We start from the raw sequence: 24676 nt of genomic DNA, 5'->3' as shown, positions 1-24676 counted from the left end.
GCACAAGAAAACAAAATTGTAACAATGTGTGGTGAAGGATGTTAACTAAACTTATTCTGGTAATCATTTCACAATATATCCATATACCAAACCATATGTTGTATATCTAAAATTGATACAATGGTAAAGGTCAATTATATTTTCACTTGTGAAAATTAACTGTTTACAAAAAGAAAAGAGGCAAGTGGATCATAAGATATAGTTCAAAATGCATTCCAGGATTTCTCTGACTCCGATGTGGAGAGGACTGGCCCAAGAGTAGGAACAGTTGAAATCTTTGGACCCTTCTCCCATTCAATAAACATCAGCCCAACAAGATGTTTCTTCATGGGTTTTGAATTTGAAGGCTTCATCCCTACTTGAAGCCAATACCCAAAGCCTTCTTCCAAGAAGCGGGCCATGAAATTAGATTTGCAATGCAAAGAACCTCTATCGTCTCTTGTTTAGTCAAGCTTCAGACATACTAACTTGGATAGGAAACTGATATTAAAATCCTATGACATGTAACCTTTCTTATTAGGTTACCATCATGGGGGACAAATTTCTTTTTGGTTGTCCTGAAACTATACTTTAGCAAATTCTGATATGTAGGAGTTAATTTTTCTTCTATGTTGGAAACAAGAAAATGTATTTACACACACACGCACATATATGTATATATAATGAACATTCAAACACACACACAGGGGAAGTTAGGGAGAGAAATTTCTAGTTAAACATGATCTTGAGAAATTCTTCCACATGTGGAAAAGTCCTCAGTTCGTCTGACATATAGCTATACATACATATATACACACAGGACACTATGTATACATTTATCCCACATTCATTTAACCTCAAAACATAAAATAAATTCTTTTTTTTTCCCTCCCTAAGCAAAAGCTAGGAATAACAACTCTATACACAGAATCCATCTTCTGGGGGCAATGGAGCAAGTTAAACCCCTCGTCTGTTTGTTAGAATTCAAAGGGCTGCACTTTGGCTAATCTGTTGGTGAAAGTGCAAGGAAAGCAGGGCATCAATCACAGAAGCCCGTCCGGCATTTCACAGAGAGGGCGAGTGGGGAATCCAGAGGCCTGGAGTCGGGTCTCTGAGAAGTAACAGGGCCCGGGGAGGGGCTGCTGTGACTGCTTCCTTCTCTGGGTGGACAGTGAGACTCTACAAAGCCCTGTTGCCCAGACATAAAATCAAAGCCCTGGGGAGGTGGAAGAAGAGGAGAAAAGCAGCAGGGGTGGGGATGGTTACAAGACACATCCGGGACCAAGAAACTCATGCGGCTTGGAAATGTTATTACCTCTCTCCAGTCACATCTCAGTAAGGACCTGCTGGCTGGAATTTCCCCTCCTATGGGAATGCTCTGCAGGACACAGACTAATTCAGTCTGGAAGCTTGGGTGTGTGCAGTACGGACAGAGGTGCGAGGGTGAGAGAGCAAGAAGCTTGTTTTCGTTTTTGGATCTAACTCTACCTTATAGCTCTTTTGCCTGTAAGAAGAGGGTAGAGAGGACATGTTTCAAGACCAGAAATGTCAAAACCAAGGTAGCGAGTGCTGCAGCCTCTCTGAAGCAGAGCATAGATGCAGTCGGCATGGGTGGGATCACTGGGATAATTTTGTGGTATCTTAAAATATAATCTGTATATCGACCCCAAGACCACTAATTTGAAAACAAAGCCATGTCTATGTCTGGGTTCTCTAGTGAACAAGGTATTTGGCAGCTTATGGGAAAATAACATGTGTCTCAAGCATAATCAATGGGAATTTTCAGCAGAAAATGGAAGTGGACATTCAGCGCTCTGAAATGTGTCCAGTGGTACAAACCCATGTTTCAGCTGAGAGCCAACACATGCTGGGACCACAGAGTAAACAGGAGCAGCAGAGAAGGGGCCCAAAGCCACTATTTACATCTGCAGGTAGGTTCTGGAAACTGCCAAGTGGAGTCAGTAACATTTAGGATTCGGGCAATCAATTTTCTAGGAATAGATTAGGAGAGTGGACACCCTGAAGTGGAAGACGTACAATAGCTAACCCAGCTTCTGTCACAATGAGGTCACTATCTGAAAGCCCTCCAAGAGCCCTGGCTGGTCCGATGGCAGCCTCGAGCCAAGGGAAGCACCCTCTCCTCTGCTCTGGGAGCTTGACTGGTCCCGGGCCTTGTGTGTACACAGGCTCACGGGTGAGCGAGCAAAGGAATGTGGATCCTGGTGATTCACCGCCCAGGGCCCGCTATAACCCAGAGCGATTCCTCTCCCTCTCTGTGCCAGGCTCTCTACTCCTTGAGAGCCTCACTCTGGTGCCTCGAGGGCAGTGGGAGAGCTGTAAGAAGCCACATTTTCACTGGCACAGTGACAGCAGGTATGGAGAAAAGTAAAGGGCAGGGGGGATGGGGGAAAATGAACTGAATATCACAAACAGAAGAACGGGAATAATGTTGATGAAAGCTGGGGCAAATGGAAAGAGAACCGATGGGATGAAATTCTAATTCAAATTTGAAAACTAAACCAAAATGAGATAAAATTTACTACAACTGGACAGGAAACTGAAAATACACATTTGCATTTAGAGGAAGTTGATACTGTAATTAAACCATATTTAGTACACATGGTTGCATAAATAGATCCATACTGACATCCAAGGAGGTTTGCTCCAGGTACAGCATTCAGAGATACAGACCTTTCTCTGGGGCCTATTGATTTGCAGGTATGTGATTCTGAATAGATATCAGCCTCCCTGAGCTCCAGTGTCCTTATCTATGTAATGGGGATACTCCCATCTGCCCTTCTTATTTCCCAGAGGTACTATAGGAAGAACTCATTCAACAGACATTTATCGAGTGCCTACTATGAGCCAGACAGGTACAACTATGCTTTGGAATATGTAACAGAGAGTATGAATACGACATAAAATTCAATCAAAAATTCCCATAATAAATCTAATAAGTATTATGCCTCCATGCTCCTGGACTCTGTAGCCATCCTTTACAAGTAAGATTTCTATAAGCAAAATGTGAAATTTAAACTCTAATTGGGAATCTGAAAGTCTTCAAGGTAGTCAAAATTCCTTGGCCTTTCTAACTCCTGTGAGTGAGTGAGCATTTATATTCAAAGAAAGAGCCAGAGAGAGGAGAGACAAGTTCTGGGCTTTGAAAGTGACCACATATTCTGGGGTTCCAACACAAAAAAAGTGTTTAGGTTTTTGCCAGTTAGGTCCCCACAAATTAGAATCAGAGTGCCAGATGCTTTAAGAATTGGAGGTACATTTTGCACCAAAAAGAAGTAAGATCCAGGTCTTTAAAGACCCAACATTCAACCCAAGCACAGTAGTGGGAGTTCTAGAAGCCAAGGGCAACCTGAACGAGTCTGGTGTTTTGAGTCATCTGAAGTGTGGTGCTCACTCTGATGCCATGCTTTTCTTATCCATGGGGTTGGTCCATACCTGGGAGGCACTGGAAGGACTATATGGAAGGACTATATCATGAACTATGACTATAAAAGCTACACAATGCCTGGGAAAATGAGTAAAAAATCTTGGCATCCTGGATAAGGCAAGGAAAAATGCTACTTAAAAATAACAGATAGTGATGATGGCAGGTCCAGAGGGCATGTGGGAGAAGTTGAGTTTCCACTTAGCTTTTCTAAAATTGGTCTTGGTAACTTTACTAAAAATAAAATCACTAATGTGTCTCCAGCAGGTACAACTAAGTCTTTGGTCTTAATTATTTCTCAGAGCTCACCAGCAGCCTATATCATGGGAAATATTTACTTGTCTGCTTGTGTGCCCACTTCTTGGTTTGAAAGGTTTCCTAACGCATTACTGGGACTTCTCTGAATGTTGTACTTGAACATATTCAATGACTATGGTCATTCTCGGGGGTCACAGGGCACAAACTATTAACTGCTCCTTTCTTGGATGGGGGTCTATAGTTTGTTGGACTGATACACCCCACTGAATTCTCTTACATATTCTCCATATTTCCTTCCCCTTATCACATGCATTTTCAATCCCTGAAGAGATGTGCATGTATGATTATTCTCACTTTCTTGGGTCCTCATTTTTATGATGGTTCCCTTAACTGCAATCAATTGATTTTTTGGTGGTATAACTCATTCTCAGATGCCATTGTCTTGAAATAAAAAAGAATCCTAAGAGGTGAACACTCTCATTTTCTGCTATGTAAACCATAAGGAAAATTTGCCTCAAAAGTCTATCTTTTGATGTACAACACCAATGGGCACTGGATCAGCCATGTTTTAAGATGGGTAGTCTTTTTCTACAAATGATACTCTGAGGACAGTATTCCTCAGAGCACAGATGCTACTTGAAAAGAAGAAGAAAAAAGATTCCATGATCAAGTAAGTCTGGGAAATTCTGGGTTAAATAAAACTGGAGAACTTGCTTTCTTATATGACTTTATGGATCCTTTGATCTCTTAATTGCACCAAGACTCTCCAAGATTATGTTATAATATGCAGCACTTTCCCCAAATTCTTTGCCCACTGATTCTCTGTTTCAAACCTTCCTCATGGGACTAATGTTCCAAAAGTTACTTTGGGAAAGGCTAGTCTAGACTTATAACCCTTGGATTCAGTTTCTCCCAAGGAGAAAGCAAAATCATAGTAAAAGAGAGAGGGTCAGGGAAGAAGTGGGAAAAGAATCTAACTCTGCAAGTACCTGGCAATACTTAAATTGAGTTTCCTAAGGAAAAATTAGTTTCTCTGGGAAAGTAGCAAAGTGGCTGATTTTTTTTTTTTTTTCTCTTCTTCTTCATTTTCATGTGCTCTGACCTCTTAGCTCAAAAGTTAATGTCAACACTTTGGAGCTCCTCTTCTATAAGGTATAGGTGGTCAACGCTCATGGCCACAGGAAAGTTAGGGCTAAAACATTCATGGGAAGGGAATCAGGAATCCCTCAAAGAGAATTTTCCCCTTTAAGTCGGGTTCATTTAATAGGGGCATATCATGAACGCTTAGTTCAAATCTCATCCAAATCAATCCATTATTCAGCCTCTAATGTTGTCACATACTCATATAAAGCTGTCACTATCTTCTAAGAAGTAGCTCCACTCCATACATGTTAGTATATATGCTTACACGATTATGTGTTGCTTTTGTAATCAACTGGGAAAGACTTCCCAGCCTTCCAATGACTGTCACAGACTGGGATGTAGATTTATAATGATGCACAAATTGATACATAAGTTGGTAAATATGAATCTCCATATCCCACACAGGGGGAAGCATCATTGTCCAAGCGCAGGAATACCTGGTCAGAAAGGTTAACCAGCCCAGGGAGGTCTTGCCAGCTCCATCTCTGGAGTCAACCTCCTCCTACGAGGGCTCCCAACTTGAGTCTCCTCCTCTGACTGAAAAAATACACCAAGGAAGTATTACAGCCTTGCTGACTCCAATTTAAAGTCACAAAAGCTATCCTTCTGATGAATGATATTTCACTTTCACAGTGAACCCCACTGTAGTTCCTAAGTCACGGGCCCCCTAATTAAGTTAAAACTACCTGTTATCTGTCTTGTTCTGACATTATCCTGAACAGAAATGAATGAGACATCAGATTTTTAATCGAAACCAGACATAAACTCCTTGAATATAAGGCTATTATCCATTATTCCCTTACCCAGGCCCAGTAAAGTGGCCATCATGGGATAGGTGCTCCAAGCCTCAGTTGAATGAGCAAAGGACTCCCAGCTCTTGAGGGCCTCCTCCTCTCAGTGGATTTTTCCTCTGAGGAAGAGGGTGACACTCTCTGCCTTTATGTTAATGGGTTGCTTACAGTACTTACTGAGATGGAGAATGTGAAAGTGGAAGGTCATCACCACCTTCCTAATAATTGGCAACGTACAAGAGGTCCTGACCACGTATGTTAGCCAGACATTTCTCAAGGAATGCTAACTCTTCTGTGGAGGGCACCACACCTGAGCAATGATCTCTGTCTTATAACAACTGCTAGTGTCTGTCAACCAACAGAAGTCAACCAAACAGGCAAGTACTCTAGTTTAATGATTAAAGATCTCTAGAAAAGTATCTGGAGGCTATCTTTTATAAAAAATAAAAATATAGCATCACAAGGCAGATAAATTTGAACCAATGCTGTATTTCTAGCATGACACATTAGCATATGTGTCTCAGTGATGTAACAAGACTGTTATCTCAGCAGGTGCTTGTGTGACCCACTCCCCCAGTTTGGGTCCAAATCCTTTTTTCTATTGCTATAGTGTTCTCTGTTCCTGTTTCTATGGGGGAAAGTCCAGGGTGGTCTCTAGTACCAATAAAATCTTACACTCATTTCCCAAGGCAGAAGGTCAAGGAGCAAAGAGCAGGGATCAAGAATGAGAATGAATTAGCAGGATGCCAGGTACACTGGGGTAGGTGAATGTGGGAAAGTGGTGATGGTTGTGAGGGATGATAACTGACTAAATAAAACCAAATTAAACCAAAACCAGACATTCAGGAGAATGACATAAAATCAATCTCACTTTCCACTTTGCTGATTTCCAAACTGAGAACCCTTTTTGAGAGTTAATGACATAAACTGGTGCCTTTCTATACTTAGCTTCAAAAACTAAGATGTCCTGTGTGAACATCCTTTCCAGGGTTGAGGTCTCTGAGGGCAAATGTTTCCCAGGACAATGACAGGGCCAAGCTGAGGGTGAAGATCGCTCTGATTGGAGCTACCTTACTGCACAGCTCCAGGGGGTCTGTCTTTTTTTTTTTTTTTTTATATTCACAACTAAGCTTTATTACTTTATTAGAGCTAAATAAGCATATCAAGGGTGAAGGCGTCAAAAGGAAGAAGCAAGGCCCACTCTTGGGCTGGAGAAAAATCTAGAACCTTGTTGGTGAGGGGATTTTGGACCAAAGGAATCAAGTATGATGGGACTGTGCTTACTGTCCAGAGGGTGCAGTACGGAGGACTCACTGCTCCTGGGTGCCCCAGGAGATGTAGTCTGGTCGAGTGGCTGCATGGTACTCATCAATCAGCTCCTGTACAACCTCCCTGGACCTGTCCAGCTCGTCAAAGTTATCCTTAAAGATGTCCTCCTTCCGGATTGATTGGAGGTTTCCCAAGACAGCTCCACGGGGTATGTCTTATGTTGTGAACTATATAAATAGCGCCCTCTGGAATTGTACCACTTGCTAGTAAAATTCTTGGAGACTTGGAATCTTAACTTCTCCTATGGGATGCTAACAACATGAGGTAAAAAGGAAACAGAGTTATCTGAAAAAATTTTAGGAGTTCAGCAAGTACCCCTTCCTTTTATAAATAGTGAAACCCTTCCTCACACAGGTAATTCAAATAATCTCGCTCCTCACTATTTAGAAATATATAACAAAGGCATTTAGATGATTCCATTCCATTACCTATGACCCCACCTCTCTTGAAATTTATTGTATAAGTTACACTACTTTTTAAAAAGGTCACAGTATGATAAAAGAGGAAACACTATTAACATTGACTATGATATCCTGCTAATTTGCGTTTAATTTCATAATATCCATAAAATTTACCTTCAAGAATTTTAATGCTAAACATGTAAACAGTTTTTGCATCTGGTGGGTGAAGGTGAATATCACTGAAAACTGCAGGAGAACTGTGTTTTTGTCAAGCCATCTCTTCACTTCTTTACTTAGGTAAGCGAGAAAACAGAGTCCAAATCAAATAAACCAGATGCCTTGACTTCACTGGCTAAAATGCAAGCAAAACTGATCTCTTTTCATGTAGTTTTACCCCACTTTTAATTTGCATCACTAAGGGATTTTCTAGGACAGTGCTCAGCAAACTCACGGCCTCTCTGATTGCCAAGCTCATGGAAACAAAGTGCTTTCTCTTAAAACTCTGAAAACAACATTCTAAAGTAACCCACCATTAGATACTGTGCCAGCAATAGACTACATATCTATGAAAAAGAAAGGAGAGGAGGAAAGAAAATGCATAACATAAACAAGAACAGACAAAACCTTAAAGAGGAAGGAGAAAGGAAAACATTTAGATTCCCTGAGTGATGGAAATAAATACCAAAGCTATTAGTTTCAGTTCAAAGAACGTATCACTTTATGCTGTTTATTATTTCTTGAGGATTATTTATTTTATCTTAAAATATCCAAAGGGTAAAAGGGGTCTTAGAGGTAAGCAGCAATGAAACTGACCTGGTCAGGAGAGGGCCTGTGGTTGGAATGCTGCGACCTCCCAGGAGACCGGTGGTGGTGGTGGTGGTGGTGGTGATGGTAGTGATGGTGGTCCTCATCATAGTTGTCCGCCATCAGCTTCATCCTGTTTTGGGTCTGCACAGAACACAAACAAGGGAAGATTCCATCAGGAGCTGGAAGACCAGCAAAAGAGGGGTCAGGGCATAATTACAACACCTGTAGGGCTCCCATTATTCTTTTTTTAGGAACAGAGATTTTCACTTTTAGTTCAATGGAAACTTAATAAAGAAAGCACCATTCCATTAGCCTTGGTGACAGAGGTTCTGTCACATCACTGAATCCGCTGTGTTGTCGGACAGACATTCACAGACATAAGTGTACTTCCCCCACGTGATTTAAAAGCCAATAAATGGACACATGCTAAAGTGCTTTGTGTTATCAAGCGATCACACAGATCCATAGTAAGCTTGCAATAACATACCGCCAACCATCACGTCTTACGCTCTAGAGCAAGCAAGAGAACGAAGCCCTGAATGAAAAGATGGGAAAGACCTGGAAGGAGACAGAGAGCTACAGACAACAGTCGTCCTGCAAGACAAGGCAGAGAAGCCCACCAAAAGGCTGCCAACCGCAAAAATATTGATGGGGCTGGTTTGTTGCTAGGATGACTTCTAGGGCAATGGCTCTCTATGGACTTTTAACTAATGTCGTTCTTTAGGGAAATTAAGGCAAAGAAAGCAAAGCTGATGGAGAAGAGTTAACCACTCTAATTTTACTCCTTGCTATGTTTGTCACACGAGGCAACTAAGTGTCAGAGTTAAACTCCAAGGGCTACAGAACTATATGGTTTTATTATGCAAGGCAAGAAAGAGACCAATGATCAATTGAGCTAACAAAGGTCACAGAATCCACAAAACTGCCTGAAGTCCACTTAGAAAGGCAGATAAAAATATCCAGCTCAGAAAGCTGGGAAATGCAGAGACTCCAAGTGTGGGCTTGGAGATAAGGCCATCTGGGTTCAACCACCTCTTCACTGGGTACATGGGCTTTTGAGAATTAACTATTTCTATGCCCCAATTTCCTCAACTTTCAAATGGGAGTAGTAGAACCCCTTCCCTGGGGTTGTTGTGAGGACAAAGTATTGTGAAGAGAATGAATTTCAAGTCAGTCCAGAATCTGGTACATAATGGGCTTGAAATAAAAGTCATGCTACTATTACTATTGTCATTGTTTACTGGAAGACACTTCTCCTTCTTAATACATGTTGTTTCCTCTGTTTGTGACAGCTGCCCCAGCCACCTTTCCCTGCCTCTAGTTTCTGTGTCAGGCTAATGCACAGCCTTTTCCTGACCCCGCCCTTGAGACCAGGTGACATGTACCTCCTGCTTACCACACCTCTCTGACCACGGATTCGTCCGTCCATTTGTCAGTAAACTTGAGGCTGCTTCTTTCATCAGTCTCTCTCTAGCGTCTAACACAGGGCCAAGTAGATACAGATAACATTATACATGTTGCTGTAACAAGTGACTCAAAGAAAGAAGAGGCCATAATTTTGAGGGCCACTGTCATTCTGGAGGTGAGCAACCCAATTGTCTTCAGCCAGGGAAGGTCATTAAGAATTGAGGACATCTCGTGAGTTGCCATAACAACCCCACTGGTGGCTCATGACAATGAGCCATCAACACTTTAAGAGAGCTGAAAGTCAGAGTTTGGCAGGGCATTCAGACAGTTGGAATTTTAGTATGTAACATAAACAATACTCGGATAACAATTCTGGACCTAGCAGTCTATTCTTGTAGTGTTCTTCATGTATGACCTAATTTATCCTCAAAACTTTCCTGGGGGAATTATTACTATCCTCATTTATAGCTGGAAAATCAAGGCATAGATTTTCTTTCTTGACATAGAACATGGAGATAATCTGGACCTTCCAATTCTCAATCTTGAAGCCTTTCTCTTTGCCATGTTGCTAGCAAAAAAAGGCAAACAGCTGAACAGGTAGAAATAGCTTTCTCACAAATGCTTTGGTTCTGTTAAGTTTTGGAAACTGACTTCACATTCCAGTTCTGTAGGACAGAGGATGTCTCATGATTTACTCACTCCAGTGTTTTAAATGTGTACAATATTTGAAAGGCCCCAGAGTAGACATTTAAAAAAAAAAATGCAAGTATATGGATAAAGACAATAAAAATAGAGGGAAAGAGCCACCTAAAAAAAAAAAAAAAAAAAAATCCCAGGCAACCTCTGGCAGCTGATAGCATTTCCAGCCTTCATGTGTCCACTTAAAGTGTCAGAAGACCCAACGGACACGTTATATGTTGTGAGAAAGAGCAGCCAGTGGAGCTGTTGCCAACCAAATGCTGAGACTCCCCTACCGGCCTGTACTCGTGCATGAGATTGTGAAATGTCGTGTTCACACCTAAAATTCCAGTATCGTCAGGAGCCTGCAGTTTTGAACTCACGATCTAATAAATCTGGAATTGTTTCTTCTAAAAGAATTCCGAAAGTCTGAAGGGAGTTATAAGATCTGCTATGGTCAAGAAGAAAGGGACTCACCCAAGAATGAGTGATGAAGCCTAAATGAACAAATAATAACCCTGCTATTGTAAACATCATAATGTCCTTATCCTTTGGGGAAGCTCCTGTGATTTTATGAGATTATTTTCTTACCAGTGACAAGCTTAAAGCTCCCTACCTTTGAACTGTATCCCATAAAAGAATGTACAAGCTAAACAAGATGCTATATGCGGTCCTAAATGTGTCTGCTGAAATGAGGTGTTGGAGAACAGGCATGTCATGGGATAAAGACTGTAAATGAATGATGTCATCTTTCCAATTTGGTGCTGAAATATAAATAAACCACGTTGTTCATGTGAATAGCAGATCTGGGGGAAATGTACACACAGCAATTGTGAGCGGAAGAGGCTTCTTTTGATTAGTCTGGGCTGGAAGAGAAGAGTGTGAAATGGAGATGAAAAATGACAGTTTAGCCTGATACTTTAGACCATTTTTATTTATCTAGCTTGTAGCATATCCCCTAAACTGTGACCGATTGCTTACATGCTGGTTTCTAGTTTTCCCTTCCATAAAAACGTTTGACTGATCCTTCTCACTTAATTATCAAATTGGAAATGGAGCTCTTAATGTTTTTTCAATCCACACTACCTATCCTTATCTCCACCCAATTATATTGGTTTCCTAACATGCCAAGAATGGTCTATAAGGATAGGAAGCTATGAATAAACACTCCCTAAAGGGGGATGGAAGAAAAATTGCAGAAAAATTTTAAGGATTGGAACAAGGATTACACTTGCTCAAATAATTTCAAACATGTTCATCAGTTGATTCCATGTGTAATGGTTCATATCCCTGTAGCCATCAGATATACAAGATGCCCACCACAAAGCCTTAAACAGCACATCTTCTGGACAATCAAAAGTGAAATTCCAGGAAAGCTAATACAGAGTTGGAGCGAGATAGCTTTCCATAGCACTGCTCTTGGGAACTAATGGCCTCATTTAGTAATTCACGAAAGCCCGTTTTTATTTCCTTTTCAGAGTTTACCAAACTGCTGACCTGACACGTTCACCTTTGGCTGTGTTATATTTGTTTTATTATATTATGTCATGACTGCTGAGACAAATCTAATCAGATTTCATTTTCTACTTCCTCTTTCTTCCAGACGCCACCTTATTTCTCTGGGGCAATAGGTTCCTAACAGCTTTCCTGCTGCACTCTTGCCTCCAGTCGAACACGATGTTTAGTCAGAGTGACATCAGACCTCTTACTACCTGGCTTCAGCTTCCCAGAGACTCCACACTGTCCCCAGGAAAGAGCCCCATCTCCTGCAGAGCTTAGGAAGCTCTTGTTAGGTAACTGCTGTTCGCCTCCCAGCACCTTCCCCTCCCCTGCCCAGGGACATGCTATCCTCTGCTCCTGTCATGCCTTTTATGACATGCTCCTCTTCTTCTACCTTGGTTATAACCATTAGTTCTAGTCTTAGCTTCGACATTATCACCTCCAGAACCACCTTCCTTAAGTCCACCTTGGAAGGGATTACTGCCTTCCCCAGAATTCTACTACTTCCATCACAGCACTTATCTCTATGAATGGTAAATAACTGCATTCTTTCTTGGCTTTCTCCGCCACTAGGTTGAAATTCTCTTCAGGGAAAGTGCTAGGTGCGAATTACCCTTGGATTCACCACCTAGCACAGTCTGATATATAAAAAGTAAATGTATGTTGAATAAATGTGTAAGTGTATGAAGGAATGAATGGAAAGGATACTGGCTATTTGGAAAAGATAAAAAGAAAAAATACAGAATTAGCATCTATGATGAATCAGTTGAGTATGTAACTCTCATGTGATGGTTTAACTTTCCCCATCATGCCTTTGTTTTTGGTTGTTGTTGTTCTTGGACATGAGAGAGCAGGATAAATGTACAGTTCTGGAACTGTTACAAAAGTCAAGTTGTTCTTGTTTGAGAAATATTCTGTTCTTGAATAAAATGGACCTACTGAAATACTTCATGTCTTTGGGTAGTTACATCATTAAGAATAAAGAGAGTGGGGGTGTCATGAGGTTCATTTCCTTACTATATTCTAGCCTTTGGAAGAGCAGGAATCTTTAGAATACTTTCATTAGCACCAAAAGTCAACCATGGAAAACTGAAACTGTATCTATTAACTAAAATCCTTGATGAACACCATCTGTGAAAAGGTGCCATAGACTCCACTGCTCTTGACATTTCTGAAGAGTTTATCCAAGGAGCTCTTGAAACAAAATGAAAATCCTTGATTGACTAGTAATAGACTCAATAGCTTAATAGCAATATGTAGCTATAAAAGTATAATATTAAAACTGCCTTTAAAAATATTTTAGCAAGGTGGCAATAACGAACTATGCTTTGATCAGTCATCTGGATCAACTTAACAATAAAACCTTCATGAATATGGTTTAAATAAGAAAAAAAAAAATATAACAAATTTGTTGCTATGGGATATGGAGATAATACCATACTAGCAATTACACTTTCTCCTCTCAGGTTTTCTTTTCTGCCTCTTTCCTGCCAGGGAAATTCGAAATAGTCCAGAACTCTTCTTTCAGCCTTCTTTCTGTGAAATCAGAGCAAGGTCAATAGTTCCTGTCTCTGAGTTAAAGATGAAGAAACTTTAACTGAGCAACAACTGAGCAGTAAGAAGGGAAGGGATTTCCAGAACACCCACAGGCCCACACAGCAGTGAATCATAAGTGAGTGGGGTCTGGGTTCCAATGCTTGGGTTACTCTTGCAGGACAGAATGAAGCAGGGGGATGAAGAAGCTATTAGGGGAGTATTCAGCATCAGGGAACCTTATGGGAGTAAGTGAGAATCATTGATGGAATGCCTTCTACAGTGGAAGCTGCACAGAAATTCATTCAACACTCATCAAACTCCTGCAACCACAAGACTGGAACAATTACATGTCAGGCTAAGTGTCTGAGTAGAACACATTCATTGAATCCTCTGAGATAGCTATTCTTATGAGCCGTCTTTTACAGACAAGGAAACCAAGCCCATGATTGCTTAGCTAGTGCGTACAGAAACAGGACTTAAACCCAGGTTTCTGACTCGAGTCCTATAGTTGTTTATGAATGGAAAGGTCCCAGGCCAGATGCATGCAACAAAGCAAAAATAAATATATGGGGAATTACAGGATGGACTGTAACACAGTATAAGAAGAAAAACAAGGAGAAAGGCTTGGTTTACTTGAGTGTCTGGAGGCAGGAAAAATCCATTTTAGCTAAGGGCTGGATATCAGATAAGGCTGCATAGGTCAGATGACCTCTGAGCTAAGATGTGAGAGTTGGTGTGGACACAGCTATAAGGAAAAGTGAACTGGGGAGATTCTCACCCGGAATGACAAACTCACCCTCTAATCATCATGAGAGGAAATACAGGCCAATGAGGGGAACTGAAACTCAAAACATGGTATGTACATAAACATGACCAATTAAAAAGGAGGGAGGAGGGTTCAGGATGGGGAACATGTGTATACCTGTGGTGGATTCATGTTGATATATGGCAAAATCAATACAATATTGTAAAGTTAAAAAATAAAATAAAATTTAAAAATAAAAGAACTCAAATTAAATAATAAACATACTAAAAATAAATAAATTAAAAAAACCATGATGTCTGTGTATGTGTTGTTTTCTTCATTCCTTTACTGGATGTGAGGAGAGCAGGAAAAATATTTGAGTTGGTAATTCGCTATCTTATTTCTCAGAAGAACTTACCAACTTGGGGTTTTGGAAGGAATTTTAGAAGAGCCATAGCCATATGCTCACACACATCAAATCATGCCATCTTTGGGAAACTGGGCCAGGGTCTGGACATCCATGTATTTATAAATACCTACACAAACTACTGCTGCAGCATCAGTCCTGCCTTGAAAACTGGTCTGATCTCCTCCTGCTTGTTTAGCTCATCAGTCCTGCCATCCATCTGTAGCCAAACAGGACACTGATGAGACTCTTCCTCCCAGCCTTGCTGAAGCTGCTTCCCTCAGCTCTTATTTATAGACAGAAAATTAGTAGTCACCATGGACAGTTTGGCTGCTATTTTTGTACCTAGTCATTGAGTGCCCTTATTTTACTTCATTTGTAATTGTTATAGGGAAGTGGGTGCCCCTCCCCTATCCTCTCGTCCCGCCCCGGAGATCACTCGCAGACTGGATGGTCAGTCCTGGACGTGCTGCTGTCATCCCGCCTCAAGCCCCTGCACTTCTCCTTGCCTGAGGTCTTCCCCTGGTCACCCGTGTAGGTATGGTCAGGGAACAGGGCAGACAAAAGTTCATGCCCTTACGAAAAAAAACCCAGTCTATGAGGGAGTGAGGTGACTGATAAATAACCAGCGTTCTAGTCCCTTAGTGGAGGCAAGACAGGAAAGAATGCCTTTCACATGAATGAAACTCCACATGAACAGATGCGAGTCTACTGTTCATATTTCTTGTTGTACTTTTTTTGGGTAGTTTTTCTTTTCCTTTTTTCTTCTAAAAGCAAGGGAGGGAGATTATTCTAATCAACTGTGTCCTGCTGTCACTTTAGGAACCTGAGGAATTCCCCAAAGGGTTCTGGACAGATAGTACAGCTGAGACCATCATCACCTCTGTTCTGCTACCAGCCAGTGCAGACCACGGGGCCAGAGAAAGAGCTCTATGTACTTCGCTAACAATATAAAGATCCTTAATAGTAGCAGAAAGAAGACTGGCACTGTGAGACAGAACCTCCTGTGAATACCAAGAATAATAACAGGCTTTCCTAGCTCTTGCTGTGTGCCAACCACAGCACTTTGCTGTTATCATCTCTTCTCATCAGTCACAGCAAAGCTCTGATGTAGGCTGGGGGTGGAGAAAGGCATATTCAAAATCTTTAATGGTGGCAAAGCACAGGGGATGAAGCCCCTAAAAACCAAGAGGGAATCCTCACTATCATCCCTGATAGAGGCTGTGATTATCCCCACTTTCCAGATAAAGAAACTGAGGCTTTTCAGTATGATAGCCCTGTTTGCCTTCTTTGCAACAATATTGTGAGTTGAGATTGTGGGATAAGTTTGAGAAACATGCCTTTGGAATGTATGGGTAAAGAGGGAACGTGTAAGTGAAGTCGCTCAGTCGTGTCCGACTCTCTGCGAACCCATGGACTGTAGTCTATCAGGCTTCTCCATCCATGGGATTTTCCAGGCAAGAGTGCCCGAGTGGACTGCCATTTCCTTCTCCAAAAGAGGGGAAGTAAAAGTAAAATACGCAATGGCAGTGGTAGTGTTTATGAGAAAGATAAAGAAACTTACCCAAGATTGTACAACTGAAAGATTTGGGAGTATGATTCCACAGCTTCCTAAGTACCCACTCTACCATCCTGCTCAGACTCATAGAGACTGATCCCGACGCTTTACGGTCTGAGCCACCAGGGAAGTCCAAAAAGTAAGACTAAGCTGGAAATGGGCTCTTGACTCTCTGGACAGTGACCCCAGTTAGAGCTGATGAGACAAAGAGCTCACTTTTTATTTTAAAGCTCTCTGTGAAAAGGATGAAACTCAGACACATTATAAAAATCTTGATCAAGCCCCATGTTGCTGACCAAGTCCTAATACAAATTCAAAAGCTGCACTAATTTTTAATGCTTTAACCAACAGGATGGTTTCAAACCTAGGCTAACATGTCAGCAACTGAAGACAATCAAGAAATTTCTAACATTCTGAGCACTGCTCGAAATGGCAGGGGTCTGGGAAAAGGGGAAGGCCCTAGAAGTTTCTACCACAAAGTTACTTAGTTAAGCTCAGGTCTGTTTAATTAAGTAGTGGACAGCACATGCTATACTTAGCTTTTAAACACTTGTAAAGTCCTCTTCACTCATTTATCTTACTTGTCACTGACAAGCTCTTCAAGGACTGTAACAGTATGCAGAGCATGAAGAGCCTGGGTAAACAATGCATATTTTATGTGGAGTCTAAACTGTTTCAACTCAGAGAGTCAATAGAGGGTCTCTGGGAAAAAAAAAAAAAAACAAACCAGACTTCTACTAACTAAGGACATATTCTGTGTATGGTCTATTAGAGTTTCTTTAGAAAGTGAGCTTGAAAATCATATTCCAATTTTTTAACTAAAAAGAAAAGAAGAGAGGCTGGGAAAAAAGCAAGGAAGGGTAAAAGGGAGGAAAGAAGGAAGAAAAAAAAGAAAAGAGGAAAAAAGAAAACGAGAAGGTTGTTTATAGGCATTAGAACTCAGACTCTAAAACTGTGCTGACAAGGGAGGTCAAGGTCTTCATTCAATTCATACATCCAATAAAGATTCATTATCACTGGCCTGGGTAGAATCATCTCCTTAACTAAAGAACTGTGGAAATTAACTTGTGGTATGGCCAAACAGAACTAGTCAATAGATTGGAAACTGACAGTTCAATGACTATGTTGAGAAAAATGTGAAGGTTGAGTAACCCAGCAGCACCTCAGGAGAGGACAGAGAGCCTTACACACAAAGGGCCAAGAGGAGACATGCCCACATACCTGGAGATATGCAAGATGAACCACAGGGAGTATGAGGGGTTTTTCACACTTATATATGCGTAGTCACTCTGTTGTGTCCAACTTTTTGTGACCCCATGGACCACAGCCCTCCAGGCTCCTGTGTCCATGGGGATTCTCCAGGCAAGAATACTGGAATGGGTTGCCATGCCTTCCTCCAGGGGATCTTCCCAACCCAGGGATTGAACCCAGGTCTCCCACATTGCAGGTGGATTCTTTACCGACTGAGCCACTAGGGAAGTCCAAGAATACTGAAGTGGGTGGCCTATCCCTCCAGGGTATCTTCCTGACTCAGGAATTAAACGAGGTTTTCCCTGATAGGTCAGTTGGTAAAAAATCCGCCTGCAATGCAGGAGACCCTGGTTCAATTCCTGGGTTGGGAAGATGCCCTGGAGAAGGGATAGGCTATACACTCCAGTAGTCTTGGGCTTCCCTTGTGGCCCAGCTGGTTATCTGTCTGCAATGTGGGAGACCTGGGTTTGATCCCTGAGTTCGGAAAATCCCCTGGAGAAGGGATAGGCTATCCACTCCAGTATTCTGGCCTGGAGAATTCCATGAACTGTATAGTCCATGGGGTCACAAAGAGTCTGACACCACTACATGATTTTCACTTTCACTTTCACTCTGGCATTGCAGGCGGATTCATTGTCATTGAGCTACCAGGGAAGCCCTTTTCATAGTTATGGGTTTGCTATAAAATGTGTTTGAATAAATTAGGTGGTGCTAGTGATAAAGCCTGGCAAATCCCATGGACGGAGGAGCCTGGTGGGCTGCAGTCCATGGGGTCGCTAGGAGTCGGACACGACTGAGCGACTTCACTTTCACTTTCACTTTCACTTTTCACATTGGAGAAGGAAATGGCAACCCACTCCAGTATTCTTACCTGGAGAATCCAGGGACGGGGGAGCCTGGTGGGCTGCCATCTCTGGGGTCGCACAGAGTTGGACATGACTGAAGCGACTTAGCAGCAGCAGCAGTGATAAAGAATCTGCCTGCCAATGCAGGAGATATAATAGATGCAGGTTTGATCCCTGGGTCGGGAAGACCCCCTGAAGGAGGGCACGGCAACCCACTCCAGTATTCTTGCCTGGAGAATCCCATGGACAGAGGAGCCTGGTGGGCTACAGTCCTTAGAGTCATGCAGAGTCAGACACAACTGAAGCAACTGTGCACACATGCATGGTAACAATCTCATCCAAAAGGGAATTGACAGAAATTATGTCAGAGAACATGGAAAACCTTATGAAGGTGGTTTTCAAAATGAGAGAAGCTTGAGACACCCTCATCAGAAGGAAAGAGCAAAGCAACTGAGAACGAGTTGGGTTTTAGAGGTCAGAGACTAGAAATTTGGGGAAGACCAGAGAGAGAAAATGCATCCAGAAGAACTGTGAGAGGACAGAAAGACATTCTCCTACAGGGTCTTTTGAGCTCAGTGCAGAAATGGGGGCAAATGCAATCTGGGCCGAATCCCAGTGCTAAGGCTGAGTGGAAGGGCACAAACCCAAGACCTCCTCTGCACCTCACTCCTTTCAAAACAAAACAAATGACAACAAAGCAGGGAGAGAAGGGAGGGTGTGAGCAATGCAAAACATGTGGTGGGGCTGCTGGCCGGTGCTGAACACAGAGAGAACCCTAGGGAGAGGGGTGGTGAGCAGGCGAGGAGAGGTTTGGCAGGGCGGAGGGGGTCTGGCAGCCGGAGAGTGAGAAGAAGACGGAGGGAGAGACAGCTAGGGCTTTGGACAGAGAACAAACCCCTCTCCCCAGCTGGTCTCACACTTGGGTAAGACAACTGGAGAAAATGTAAACACGCTCATTAGTAGTTTTTCAATCAGCTGAAAAACAAATGGGAAGGGAGAAATGGCAGTGGAGTGTCCCAAATACCAAATCTATGAAACATTCCCTCTGGCGTTTATCTTCTCATTTGCGTTGCTTGCTGTGCTGTCTCCCTTGTGTTTGGATTTCAGGATGCTTACTAGCTTTATAGGGGGTACTCTGAACTGACCCTAACTAGGACCAATTTAGGTCCACAGGGAAGGAGAATCTGAGTCGCATCTTCCTCTCTGGATACAAGGTCTCCATGGAGCCTCCCAGAGACACACGAATAACAGGCATGACAGGTCCCCTCACACTCTGCTCCAGGCTGATATTCCCCCAGCATACAAGAATGAAAACTCAACTACAACCACCACCTCTTTTGTGAAACTTTACCCCCAAGGAAGAGGCAAAATGCAACTTTGGGGTTTGGAGAGCTAAAGAAAGGATGAAATTACACTCCAGTTTAATCTGGAAACGCCCAGGGTGTTGACTTATGTTGTTTTTTGTTGTGTTTGTTTGTTTTCTCTATAATATCAAATTAAATTCATCTGAAGAACATATTTTGAAAATCAATTTCTCTTAGTCATCTGTTTAAGGTAGACTCCAAAAAACCTGATCTTCTATGACCCTGGAGTTGAAATAGCCTAAGTACAAAATATTCAAAAGCATTTCAGCTTGAATCTAAACAGATATTAAATTACATAATTAATGTTTCTTCAAAGCACTGAGTGGATGTGGGTAACCGGAAAGTGGCGATTCCAGCAGCTATCTTGAATCTCTTTCCAATGAATGAGCACTTGCCAGAATAATCCTGATTCATGTAATGTTAGTGCTAGGCCATACCCTAAATCAGTGACTCCAAGTTCACTGTTTTACACAAGGGGAGAATGAGGCTCCAGGAGGTTGAACATTAGTCAATCACAAACCCAGAGAAAGCCCCAGAATTCTTGACTGCTGGGCCGAGGCCCTCCCCTGCCCCTGGCTGCCTTCCCATTTGATTTGCATGTGTAGACAAGTCCACCATGTCCATGACCAGTAATACCACAGGCCCATCTTGTGTCTTTCGTTTTGCATTCCAAAGTACTATGGTATTAATTTCCATTCTTGCAGTCTGAACAGCATCAAACACCTAATCATTTTCGTCTCAGTGCCTACAGATAGGTTAAGGAATTTTCCATCTTTGAGAGTAGAACTACTTTCTAGCAGAACCATTAATTTAGCTTTCTAATTTCTTCTTTTTTATAACATCTATAAGTTTTCTATTATAGGAATCAAACATCTAGATATGAAAAATTAAATAGTATTGAAGAGTTTATTTTAAAAATTCTCCCTTCCCCTATCCTAATATCTACCCCTACTATTAAGGATTTTTGCCAGTCTTTCAAGAAAACTTTAATGCATAATGTAAGAAAAGAAACACGTACACTCCCTTTAAAAATAAAATGCCCAAATGTCTTGGCCATCTTTTCATGTCAAGATCATGTAGAAATGCCTCATTTTTAATGGTTACATATTCCATTCTATGCATGTACTTCTCTTTACTAGTCCTCTATTGACGTGCTAAAACAGAGGGCAGAGATCTCTGTTTATCTTGTTCAATGATTTATCCCAAGCACCTAAAGCATTGCTGGGCACATAGTGAGCATCAGCAAATATTTGTTGAATGAGTGATTAACATTTGGGTCATTTCTGGCTTTTCATTATTCCAACAACGCTTCAAAGAATATTTTTCCAAAGGAACACCTTTGCCTGTCCTCATGTGCTTATTCTGAACAAGGATGGATGCTGAAACATGTAATAGATGTTTTTATAATGTACAAAGAAAAGAGATTCAGTAGAGATCCCTAGAATAAAGTATACACATTTTAAACTCTGAAAGATATTACCAAATTTCCCTTCAAAAATTTTGGTCAACTTCCAGTCTGTACCTCTTTGCCTATATTGTGCCAACACAAAATCTCATCAAACTCTTTAATCTTCAAAAATCTAACACATGCAAAACTGTTATCTCCTTCATATTTCCCTAATTATAATTTGAGGCTGAGCATCTTTTCATTGAGGGCTTCCGAGGTGGCACAGTGGTATAATAATCTGCCCTGCCAATGCAGGAGAAGCAAGAGACGTGGGTTCCATCCGTGAGCTGGGAAGATCCGCTGGAGGAGGAAATGGCTAACCATGTCTAGTAATTTTGCCTGGAAAATTCCAAGGATAGAGGAGTCTGGCAGACTATGGTCTATGGGGTTGCAAAGAGTCAGAAACAACTGAGTGACTGAGCGCACACACACTCACACACACCCAAAGCTCCTCTAAGAGAATAATGCCCTGAACAGAGTCTGAATCCAAAGCATCACATGTGTCCTTGTGTGTATGTGCGTGTGCACTCAGTTGCTCAATCATGTGGTTGACTCTGCGACCCCATGGACTATAACCCGCCAGACTCCTCTGTCCATAGGATTTTCCAGGCAAGAATATTGAAATAGGGTGCCATTTCTTTCTTTAGATTTTCCCAACCCAGGGATTGAACCTATGGCTCCTGTGTCTCCTGCACTGGCAGGCAGATTTTTTACCACTGAGCCACTTCAGAAGCCTATATATACACACACACACACACACACACACACATATATATATACATACACATACATACGTACACATGCATGTAAATAAAATACACACACACGCATATATGAATTTGTTGTGTTAAATGATCAGCTGAAGTCTTGCCTTTATACTAACTTTCCAAAAAAATAATGTAAGTACAGCAATACCTAATCTTAGTGAATAAATACAAATTAGAGATTGTCGACTTTATTCCAAGTTTCATAAACTACTGATTGCATAATTTGTTCTGGAATCTGGGTGTGGATCAATGTCAAACTTACAGTAGTTCATAAACACATTTTTCTTTTCAGCGTTTAGTGGTAATATTCCAGAGATGGGTAAAATTTAGAAAAGCTTAAGAAAAGGGAAAGTTAATTTCCATATTCTTTAGGTACTTTCATACACTACTGGCAGGGTTGGCAGGGTTGTACGCTGGTATAAACTTTCCTGAGGGCAACTTGGCATTATGTATTAAAATTCAAAATATGTATACCCTGCGGTCCAAAAGTCTTTTGAAAAGAAAGTTGGACAGAAATACAGGAATGAAAAGAGTAAAAGGATATTCACTGGGATGTTGATCACAGGAGCAATTAATGAGAGGTAACAAAATACCCGTGTATCAGGTTTTTTAAAAACAAATTACTGAATATTCATTATGCATATAATAGAATACTTAATAGCAACTGAAGAGTCACGTAAGTTTATATTTATCAGAAGGAAAGAGTATCACAACATATATTTGAATGGATGGTGAAGCAGGTGCTAAAACATGTTCATATATGTGTGCATGTATATGGATATACACATACATACATGCACGTGTGAGAAAAGTTCAAAAAGACGAGCACAAAACACTGCTAGATGCCTGGATTTCAGGATGCTTGGATCCTCCTTTATTTCTTTCTATTATTATTTGAATGTTTAATAAATGACAGGAAATAATAGATAAAAGAATAAGAAAGCTTTCTGTGCTACATATACACACACAAATGCTGATATATAGGTTGCTTCTCAGATTAAGCGGGAATGGCACTGAAATAATTTTAGTACAGGAGAAGAAATTCCTGAGACTGACCTTGGAGAACTTAGACTCCTGCTGGCTTCTTATTTGGGAGAACGTCAAAAAACAGTCCAGGAGCTAACAGAGCCCTGCCGGTTGGCCACAGCTCCCCTCTGTTCAGCCTGATCCTCTAAAATTCCGATCACTCTTAACCAATCTCTCGCTAGTCTAGCAAACTAGTGCAGCAAACTTGGAGAGACAGTGAGCAAACCTGCCCCCGTCAAATACTTGAGAATGCATGTCCTTCACAACTGCAACGAATGTCCCTGCTACAGCTACAGAGTACAGCTGCATGGAGAAGGAAGGGCTCCCAAGTCCCCCGCTGACTCAGGACCAACAGACTACGGCCAGTTCAAATTCTCCCCCAGGAACCTTAAGGCCCTCAACTAGATCAAGTCAGTGTCCATCTGAGTTTTGGCACCATGGGCCAAAGATTGGGAGGATCTCTTTGCTGTGTCTTTTCAAGTTGAGAGAATTAATTGTTCGGCTCAGAGTTTAGGAACTATCTTGTAATAACACGGCACTGCACGGTACTGCAATAATGTATAGGCTGCTGCTGCTGCTGCTGCTGCTAAGTCGCTTCAGTCATGTCTGGCTCTGTGCGACCCCATAGATGGCAGCCCACCAGGCTCCCCCATCCCTGGGATTCTCCAGGCAAGAATACTGGAGTGGGTTGCCATTTCCTTCACCAATGCATGAAAGTGAAAAGTCAAAGTGAAGTCACTCAGTTGTGTCTGACTCTTAGCGACCCCATGGACTGCACCCTTCCAGGCTCCTCTGTCCATGGGATTTTCCAGGCAAGAGTACTAGAGTGGGTTGCCATTGCCTTCTAATGTATAGGCTAAAGTCACACAAAAAATATTTGTCTCATTCCCAAACACTGAACTTGATAATTATATAGGAGCTTGGATATTAAGGACCCAGACATAAAGGAGTGGGTTAAAGAGCATAATTATGGCTCAGAAATAGCATGTGCCAGAGGAGATTTCAGGCCAGGTCCTACTCAGTCAACAACAAAAACAGCACCCAAAATCAAACGGTAGGCTGCTTCTCTCTCTCTCCCCTCCCCTCTCTCCATCCATTCCCCTCCCTCTCATCTTTTCCCTCCTATTTTTGGAAATAAACTATGAAAAGAATCATGCACCATAATGATTATTTAGAAACAAACTTGAGATGAAAACTGGTAACAAAATAAGGTCCTTAGTTCTGGAATATTAACAGCCCAAAGATCTTCTCTCAGGTCCTGAAACTTTATAGGACACTATTTGACAACTATACTTCAGAGGAAAGACCCAAATTTCCATGCCTCATAGGCTGTATAATTGAAGTGCACTATTATTTTATCCTTAATATGGTAAGGGTGAGGACGCATTGATAAAAGACTCAAATCATTACTGATCGATGACTCTTAAGTGTGCAGACAACAAGACCATGGCCTGGGAGGTGCCCAAGGTTCATCACAAGCAGAGCAAGATCTCATAGACAAGAGTGACCCAGCAGTCTCATCTCAGAAGCCATTTTATCATTAATAAAAAATACTGGTTTCAAACTTGCTTCATGTTGACAGTTCTCATATTTTACTCTCCCTGCAGAATACATAGCAGTTCCTTACCATCCTTGCATCACATAGAAACAGTTCACTTGCTGGGCAGGGCCAGCCTCTCCCTTTCCTCCTGAGCAAATGATCAGCTTCCTACAGAGAACTCTCCCCAAGGATGCTCTGTCTCTAATTCCATGTCCACATGGATCCATCTCTACCCTGGTGCTTCCCTTGTCAGGAGCAACTCCTCCCTATAAAACCAGATTTTCTATCCTCCATCACAGCCAGGCTCAAAACCACCCCATTAATACAGTTTCCACACTGGAAATACCCTGTAGAGTAAAGAAAACTAGAAGGGGGGTTAGAAGGCTTGGGTCACATGATCAAATTTAAGTCACTTGATCACTCTTCAACTACCAGCAAGTTATTTAATTTCACTGA

The 24676-nt window shown here is 41.7% G+C and overlaps 1 protein-coding gene across 5 annotated transcripts in view; it reads right to left on the bottom strand.

Moving 5' to 3' along the window:
* Window positions 1-24676, bottom strand: part of ERC2 (ELKS/RAB6-interacting/CAST family member 2) — a 993433-nt gene that overhangs the window by 190750 nt on the left and 778007 nt on the right. For all 5 annotated transcript variants that reach the window (XM_086367446.1, XM_086367443.1, XM_086367447.1 and 2 more), the window contains one exon: window positions 8157-8291. In XM_086367446.1, coding sequence (XP_086223572.1) covers window positions 8157-8291 — 135 coding nt within the window. The remainder of the gene's footprint in view (window positions 1-8156; window positions 8292-24676) is intronic.

Source organism: Bos grunniens, chromosome 22 (genome assembly GCF_055505025.1).
Source record: "Bos grunniens cultivar Pamir isolate PY7600 chromosome 22, Bosgru_T2T1.0, whole genome shotgun sequence".
Classification (NCBI taxonomy): domain Eukaryota; kingdom Metazoa; phylum Chordata; class Mammalia; order Artiodactyla; family Bovidae; genus Bos; species Bos grunniens.
Note: the sequence above shows the minus strand (reverse complement) of the source record. Positions and strands in the feature narration are given on the sequence as shown.